This window comes from Syzygium oleosum, unplaced genomic scaffold (genome assembly GCF_021117445.2).
Source record: "Syzygium oleosum isolate NSW1041296 unplaced genomic scaffold, Sole_v2.1 Sole_v2.04, whole genome shotgun sequence".
Lineage (NCBI taxonomy): Eukaryota > Viridiplantae > Streptophyta > Magnoliopsida > Myrtales > Myrtaceae > Syzygium > Syzygium oleosum.
Genome location: NW_026607488.1, coordinates 6446570 through 6455285, shown reverse-complemented (window position 1 = coordinate 6455285; position 8716 = coordinate 6446570). Strand labels below are relative to the sequence as shown.

At 38.4% G+C, this 8716-nt stretch overlaps 1 protein-coding gene across 4 annotated transcripts; it reads right to left on the bottom strand.

Annotated features, from left to right (window-relative positions):
• Nucleotides 1-894: 894 nt before the first annotated feature.
• Nucleotides 895-8225, bottom strand: LOC115674365 (thiamine-repressible mitochondrial transport protein THI74-like). 4 transcript variants are annotated; one of them, XM_030596733.2, is made up of 8 exons: nucleotides 7634-8224; nucleotides 5862-6242; nucleotides 4783-5000; nucleotides 3726-3796; nucleotides 3543-3644; nucleotides 2716-2833; nucleotides 2506-2641; nucleotides 895-1265 (listed from the first exon to the last, which is right to left on the bottom strand). In XM_030596733.2, exons 1-8 carry the CDS (start codon nucleotides 7712-7714, stop codon nucleotides 1203-1205), a joined length of 1170 nt encoding a protein of 389 aa, XP_030452593.1. In that variant the 5' UTR covers nucleotides 7715-8224; the 3' UTR covers nucleotides 895-1202. The 4 variants fall into 4 exon arrangements, with proteins under 4 accessions (XP_030452593.1, XP_030452595.1, XP_056166789.1 ...); XM_030596735.2 differs by having other exon boundaries at nucleotides 5862-6229; XM_056310814.1 differs by lacking the exon at nucleotides 895-1265 and adding an exon at nucleotides 1430-1661 and having other exon boundaries at nucleotides 7634-8225.
• Nucleotides 8226-8716: the final 491 nt, after the last annotated feature.

Sequence of the window (8716 nt, the reverse complement as noted above, 5' to 3'; positions counted from 1 at the left end):
CCGAGGCCGGCCTAGCCCTCAATGGCCAAGGGCAAGGCCACCTCACCCAAATCTGGCAAGGCAATGGCTGCCTTCACCTGTGACTGGCTAGGCCATGGCAAGGCTGGCCTTGCCTAGATCTGGGCAAGGAAACCTCGCCCCCGACCGCTTGCACCTCGCCCTCATCTAGGCAAGGTCGCAAGCTCTGTCAACCCTCATTGGCCAAAGTGGTAAAAAAAAAAGAAGGAAAAGAGAAGGAAAGGAAAAAAGGAAAGAAAAATTACTAAAAAATTCGAAAAAAAAAATGACATCAACACCAATCGTGCTACATAAAACTACCGGCATCCACGTCAACAATTTCCGACCTAAATTGGATGGATGAACTCAATTAGTACCAATGTGAAAATGTTTAGAACTGAATTGGAACCAATGTAATAAATTCATAACCTTTTTGGTACTTTTTTTGTCCATTGCATTTATGGTTGCACAATACAAATTCAAAGGTGGCATGTGGCTTATCTCATGAGAGAAGCTTTTTCTCCAGCACAAGCTAAATACCAGTGAACTAATTCTCTTCAGTTTTCATGAAGCTGGATAGGGCATGAAGAGTCCTCTTCCGTCTGCCTAGAAGTGTCATATATTACGAGGTGATTTCCATCTGACAGTATAAACTTCTCATCCATTTGGTAAATATGAATCACTATTACTTTTGACCTTAGTACCTGGATCTTTTTTTTTTTTTCGTTTTCCACATCAAATAATACAGCTTTTGTATGTGCTAATGTGAATTAGAACAGATGTAATTGTTTATGCGAGAGAAAGAGGTTTTTTCTTAACAGGTGTTACGAGTTCCTTGCACCGTGGAGGGTAGAACAGGAAAGATTGAAGAAGCAATGGCACATCGCAATCTCGACCTGCCAGAAGATAAATTGATAACAGTAATCTGCAAATTGAGATTGCCTGCATCAACTAAAGAAACCAAAGAATTTCTTGTGTAGAGAGACAGGTTTATTACATCAAGGGCTCAATACCCAAACCAGATATGGGGGAACAAACTTACACTTATCCCATTTACATATCAATGACAAACATAATCACATCTACTTTACCTCCCGTTTAAGCCTGCATGTCGATAAGTTTCCTCAAAACGATGCCTAGTGCATGATTAGTGCACTGGCAGAGCTAAATCGACAATACAGCCATATTATCCATGAACCATCGTGCTACAAACCCAACTTCTTTGAGAACCAGTCTGAAAGATTCGCTATCACAAATCCTACGAATACCTACAATGTTGTCGAGAGTATCCAAATAATCATTATGTTCAACACTGGGAAAATAGTTGAAGTGGAGATCCCACCACACAAAAATACTTGGCCTATTCAAGATAGACAGATTAATCTATCGAAGGAATTAACAGCAATCTGATGTTATGTGCAGATCAAAGAAATGCAAGAACTCATAGGACAAATTTCCTTGGAAGAGTATAGTTTTTTGCACAGTATTTGATCAGGTTCACAATAGCTGAGTTCTAGACCCAAATAAACTGAGTGCACTTATTTTTATGCATCAGATTGACACATTTTTTACCAGAATAAGAAATTCACATCACTTGACAAACGCTCAAGTTTTGCTGCTTAGTCTGTTAGCTTTTACTCTCATCAGTTTGACTTTCCATTTTCCTGAAAAAAGTAGCTTCCATCACTGTTGACTTGTAACACAGTGGAGCCCAGGGGGCACAAAAGACAGTAAATTTTCTTGCAGATGCATGATTGGCCATGATGTTACAAATCGAATTCTTTTCTGAAATAAAGCCATTTTGTTGCCTTGATATCCAATTGACTAAATGCTAATAGACAGGAACTCTCCAATGATCACAGGAATACCAGAATAAAACAGTAGGGACTGTTGTCAATCTCTTCCTTGTTAAGATAGCAGGAAACAACCTATCAGCTATATGGTGTCGTCAAGAAATTATAAGTGTGTCATGCTTTGGACATCTAATAACTCAACCAAGAAGAAAGGTCCTCAATTTCCATTGGCAGGTTTTCATAATTACACTAGTTCTTCCAAAAGGTATTTTGTTAATTATGGACTTTGGGGCTAGACCCTGATAATGATTGACACCATGTAGCTGTACAGCAATGTAGAGAGTTCATAAAAGAATTTCAACCAAAAGTCAGGTGAAGCATATGTCAGATCCCCTACACAAAATGCACACAAACAGCATATCAAAATGCGCATACATGCACTATCAACAATGAAAGCAGTAATTTTTGGACTTTTTGGCAATGTAATAAGTTCCTGACAAGCTTCGACAGTATCTTTCAAAGACGCCTAAATTAAAAACTTAGCTCACGTGTATAATAATGAAATACATGCATCTTTTACAGGTATGGAAAATGTCACAGACAGCTTCATCTTTTAAGTCTTTGAATTCAGGCCATCTTTTATTACTGTGCTACTAGTGAAGGCATGTCACAGTTTAGTTGCCTAATAGCCCTACCAATAAGATTGATTAATCACCTGAGTTGAGCCGAGGATGTAAATTGCGGAATAATGACGACCATGGATCACCATGTCAGCCAACATTGCAAGTGGTATGGTGAGAGACATCCCTAGTGTAGCCACTAATGGTGTTGTCCATACAACACACAATGCCCTAAAAAAATAGTCGGACACGTGGTTAGGAACGGCATGTGTAAAATGTCTTACTGAAGAAATAAAGGTACATACCAGAAATAGTCGGAAAGGACACTTCCAACTAAGCCATTGGCAAGAACAACTTCATCCATTTTTACAGAATTGGGAATTTTGAACTTGGGCTCTATCCCTAATGCTGTCAACGGCAATACTACAAGAGAAAAGACAGATTCAAGTCCAGAATCAAGAAGCTACTTTAAGTTCATGAAAAGGAAATTTAATTTTTTTAAAGGAAATAATGAGAAAAAAAAATTCAAGTTGATGATGTTGCAGAAGTTCTCATTACAATCATCACAACTAAAAAATGTGGAGCAGAATGTCTTGAAAGTTTGTTGTATTCTTTTTCCGAAGAAAAAAAGGACTAAATGGGTCCTATAGACCTTTAGGATAGAAGATGACAGGAATTTCTCAAATCAAGGAACCACTATGCTCTAAAAAGCATGTGTCTCATAAAAACTAAAAGATTATGAAATAGAGAGCACTCCAAATAAGTGATTTCTAAAGTCTGCAAGATTTCCGACTGCTTGACCAAACTTCATTCATTAAACATTTAACACATGAGAAACCAAGCCAAAGTTTTATAAAGGTGCAAACAAGAACGTAAAACACCAAAATTTCCATCTCTTCAGACCCCATCAAATGTTAAGATTTTTGCAAAGACTATCAGGAAAATACAATTTGACTAGGGGTAAGAATGAAAACTATAGAAAAATAAAAGGGTAAAAGCCAATGGAAAACCATATTAAATTTTAGCACACCATCATCAACAGACAAGCACATACATATAGCTGCCACCCAAGTTGCCTAAAAATAATCAGGTTTTTCCGTATTCCTAGCTCATGAGAGAGAGAGGATCTTACCAAGCCACCATAGAGCTACAAAGGTAAACAATCCAATGTATCCAAACAACTTTTGCACATCAACTCCCTCCCCTTCTTCACCGGCAAACTTCTTGAGAAGTACTGTAACATTTATTTTAGTTCACTGGTAGGTCGATATAAATATTGTGTGAGAGAGAGAGAGCAAGAGAGAGAACATCTTACCTGTGAATAGCCCATACGACATAGCTGAAAGCAAGCCGAAGAGATCCCCAACAAGAGAGCGTTTCCCATTTCTAACAATTACATAATTGCCATAAACTAAATTAGGCATCACAATATGCAAACATGCATTGAAGCACGCTATTTTGCTCATGTCAATGGTTCTTTGTACTATTTAAAGCAAAACAGGGAAACCACACACTGAAATGCAGCTTCCAACAGTAGATTGACATAATTAGTGGACTAAGGAATTGGAGATAACATGAACCTTAAAACAAAAAATCAATTATTCCAGCATTTCCTCTCACAATTGGCAAGTTGTGTATTGCCAAAATTAAAGCTCCAAAGACCAATGCCATTAATCAATAAAAGAATGGGAACAAATGTAATCTTTTGTGGTTACGTATAAAATACAAAGGTAAAATGTTAAATCTCGAGGAGCCCCTCCGATTGTCTGTCTTCATGGAGGACAGGACCCTGATAACAAAAAATTTATGTAATTGATCCTGCAAGATAAAAACTCCATTGATTGTATTTTTTGTAAGACACCTGAAAAAAAAAGGGTTGGGATGAATTTGGTGTGCCAGGTTACAAAATTGCTTTACTCTCTTCCCATACATAACTAGGTAGTTTGATTTGATGTGTAAACTCCAGACTCAAATGGTGCCCAACACATTTCATGTGAAAAAAAAAATTAAAATTTATAAGGTACCACTGAATGAGAACATTTTGTAGCATTAAGGAATTAGAGAAGTCAAATTTGAAGATCTAAAAAACCATCTTCCCTTGGAGAAAATAAAAGCTTATAATGCTATCCCATTTAAACCTAGCCAGGGTATTCTCCACAATAATGATGCCGAAGTTTCACAAACAAAGGCCTCTCCAGTTTGCAACTCCGGTGATAGCGAACACTCTTATTAGAGAAAAAAAGTAATGGCACCACCACCTTTGCAAGTCAGCTACATTTCATTATACATGATTAAAGTATGGTACTAAAACTGCCTAACTTTAATCCACATATATACAAAAGTATAAACAACAGCATCACTAAAAAACTTACAAAGAAGTGTTAAATTTGGAGTCGTCAGCTGCCCAAGTTTTCCCAAGAGTTGTCATCGCAACACCAGCCATGCTGATGAAGACTGCAACAACTTTTGATACATTTAAAGAATCCTGGCCCAAAAGGACACCGATGAACAGAGTGAAAAGACCTGAAGTGGATGATAGTACAGTCGTACTAGCAACACTTGTTCTTGCGAGGGCTGCATTTGATAAATACTGCAATCCACACAATACTGTCAATCAGCATTACGCAATTCCTATTATATTGTATGAAGCTTGATTTTACTCCTATGATTAACAGAATAACTACAAGATATTGACTTAAGAACAATGAAATAAACAGTTTCCACTCAAATGATTATTGCATTGTGGCAGGATCATGCTTCAAACAGAGCTCCTCGCCAAAATTCCGATCACTCAAAACACGAGATAAAGTCACTCAAATGATCCCGCATGCAACATACATCCTGTACCCGATGGAAATGTGTCAGAATGGTGGATGACAAGGACAGGATGTAAGGTCAAACATCATACATGCAATAGCTAGTAGGTTGTACTTATTCTTTCACTGCAAGGACACGAAATCTATAAAGCACATTTATAGCCAGTTGTAAACAGTAATAACAAAAACAAGGACATTCAACAATATCAAGGAAAGAAACCTAAGAAAACAAAGGTATCAATCCATAACAAGGATCTTAAGAGCCACTAGAATAACCAAAAAGCACTTGTGAAAATGTAAACACTTGCCCCATATGTATATGAATCAGTTAAATATGTCTATACATATGTAACTGATTCATTTGTTCCAAATCCAAGCCCGGAAACTATATATTGAAACCAAGGGTATAAAAAAGTTTATATGCTCTAGGAAAATTATTTTAGTAGGTGCAGTCAAAGAAACAATAACACTAATAAGTGTTTATATCAGCATTTGACTACATGAAACACGAAGAGTTGTACAGAGTTATTTATCATTCTTCCATGGATAAGTAGAAGTTACAAGTAGAAAAACAAAAGCTAGTTTACCGAAAAAAAAAAAGGAGGGAACACTGAAAAGTTAATCGAGTTGAGTACCTCTGTTACAAACCAGATAGGGGCAATGTAACATCCATAGATAGCAATCTCCTTCGCTGTTAGCTCCCTTTTCCTATCATCTTTTCTTTTAGGAACCAATGGACTTGTTTCTCCATTAGGTGAGAGGTCAACTTCACTATCTTTTCTGGGCAAAGCAGATTCAATTTCAAACACATTCTGTGCACCAATATATTTTAGGGGAGAACTAATTCCAGGAGAAGTTTCATTCGTGCTTTCTGCATGTTTGCCCACTTTCGAACTGCGCTGTTTAAGTAATTTATATAACCAGTCCTTGAGAAATGCTATTGGGAGGTAAACTACCATAAGAGAAGCTCCAATATATGTCACTGCAAATGGCTGCTTGTAATCTGTAAAAATATCCTGTAGTGAGAAAGTTCGCAGCATATGAGACATAACTCAAGCATAATATACAACGAAAAAATTACAAGAAACAAAGAGAGTCATCATTATAATTTGCATATTTGGAAAATGGCATCTCAACTTTATAGAGCGACTATTGTCTAATGGAGTTGCCCTATTTCCCTCATATCATTCATAAAGTTTATGATTAAATTTTAACTGAAACTTTGTTAAGTTGATTTCACTACTTCACAAAAAATCATGGGGTAAGTGCCACTACAATAGTCAGTAAACAAGAAACAGAAAATGGACACAGCCCGGGCAATAGCAGTCTATTTCCTCACGTGAGTTTGCATTGCCTGTATTGCATGCTAGAGCACTAGATATTACCAATGAAAGTATTATGGTTATACTTGTGGGCGTAAAAAATCTGTTTGGCCAAGTGGGGGAGCAAGAGAAGACTTGGATAATAGGAGCATAAGAGGCTTCCTACAGGGACATGGGCACAAGCTGTCAAGTAAACTAGCTATTTAAAACAAACCTTCTTGCTTTCAAATATCTCATAACCTGAATACAATCGCAGGTCCAGAAAACTTAGTACAGAGATATATACAATGGGGCCACCATTAATGCACAAAAAGCCTGAGGAAAATGTAGATAATCTTGTATGATCAGTTCACCTCCTTGTCAAGCAGTTAATCATTGCTTAGTACAGAGATATATACAATGGGGCCACCATTGATGCACAAAAAGCCCGAGGAAAATGTAGATAATCTTGTATGATCAGTTCACCTCCATGTCAAGCAGTTAACCATTGTTTCACTTAGCTAGCTATCCGGTAGGCTGGACTTCAAACTACACTACAGGAATCAGAATCGTAATCGTTGGACAGTCACAAGCTACATGGAGAGACCCTAGATACTATGATTTATTGAGCCTCAATTACTTGACCAAAACATAGAACGGCATTTCAGCACAGAACATAGTCCAATCGATTCATCGATGTCAAACCAATAGTGGAATTCCAAACCGCAAGGTCAATTTCAAGCAAACCCGATTGGAATGAATGCAACAAAATGCCAAAGCTTAGATTTTATTTTCTCGCTACAACCCTTGAAAAGAAGGTCCACGGGTATTACCAAATACATCCTTACAATACAGATAATTAATTGAGTTCCTCCGGGAAGCTCAGCTCAGGTAAATCTAAAACCCAACATTCTATTTGAAGCAAGATAAAGACTCCACCAGTTACTTCTCAAAACATCCCTTAACAAACACCTAAACGGCAAGGACATTGGTATCGTCCCATCCTGTTCAGAAACCACAGAAAAAAGCCTCACAAATCTCGAGAATCCACAAAATTCCCAGCAGCAGAAGAGCTCGGAATTCATGAGAAATATAAGAGGACCAACCTGGGTGACTTCAGCAGAGGTAACCCAGATGATTACGACCGCAGCTATAAGGAACAAACCAGCCCTGTATCTCCAACCCATGAGAGAAATCTAGCCCGACCCAGGTGATCAAACCGAGCCAAAGCTCGCTTCAATCCTTCGGATCTCCAAGCTGTCTCCAAGAAAAAAAACCCAACTCGGTGCTTAGAAGAGCGAGCGCGATCCAAGATCGCGCGATTCCGATGCTCGAGGCCGAGTCGAGAAACGGGTGCTTCAGGAAAGGAGCAATGGGTTTTCGACTCCCTTCTCCCCGGGGAAAACGAATTGCCAAGAAAACGAGAGGTATTGGATTTGAAGAGGCAGAGAAGAAGAAGAAGAAGAAGGAGGGAAGGAATGTAACGGAGGAAAGCAATTAACGTCAAGAGGAATGGCAGATCGTCTCGATCGTTGGTAGTATTTAGCAAATGCGGCCATCTTTAAATTACTCCCTTCGTTAGGAATTCTGGTGGGCCATCATCGGCTGACGCCGCGAGCCTCTTTCGTATCCGCTCGAAATGCACCCCTGTCTCTCTCTCTCTCTCTCTCTCTCTCTCTCTCTCTCTCTCTTTCCACTGTTAGAAAATTGCAAATCCCGTCTCCCATTCTCATCGTCGACATCCTATATTTGTGTAGGCAGGACAAATCCGAGCGTGCGGGGGAAAATTTTAGCGGGCTCGACCAGAGTGGCCAAGGTTAACGTGCCTGGTCGCCGTTCACTACTCCCACGAATGACGAAACCGTTGTCTTAACCTAATTTGATCGTGGGGAGTCGGCTTGGGTCGGAAGGATCCGTTTCTTTCTTGCAAGATGAAAATGTAAAAGATAAGATTTCTATTGCATTCTTTCATTATTGCTCTTAATTGGACCTTAATTTAACTCCTGGGAAAAAAAAAAGGAAGCTTTTCTAGGCTGCATATAGTAAATGGTTAATATCACGAAAAATCACAAACTGATACACATGTGACAAATTTACTTTCTGTTAGTTTCCGTTAAATTTTATAATCAAATTATTGGGTTAAATGACACGTGGCAGTTAACGGGTTTATTAATTTGAGGTTTTACCCT

Bases quoted from the DNA above. Each gene is read 5' to 3' on its own strand.
- LOC115674365 (XM_030596733.2), bottom strand. From the start codon at position 7,714: ATGGGTTGGAGATACAGGGCTGGTTTGTTCCTTATAGCTGCGGTCGTA. The intron at 3,645-3,725 runs GTAAGATGTTCT...TAAATGTTACAG, and splicing joins GTCGTATGGGCTATTCACAG to TACTTCTCAAGAAGTTTGCC. The intron at 1,266-2,505 runs GTGATTAATCAA...ACAACATTGTAG, and splicing joins ACATCCTCGGCTCAACTCAG to GTATTCGTAGGATTTGTGAT.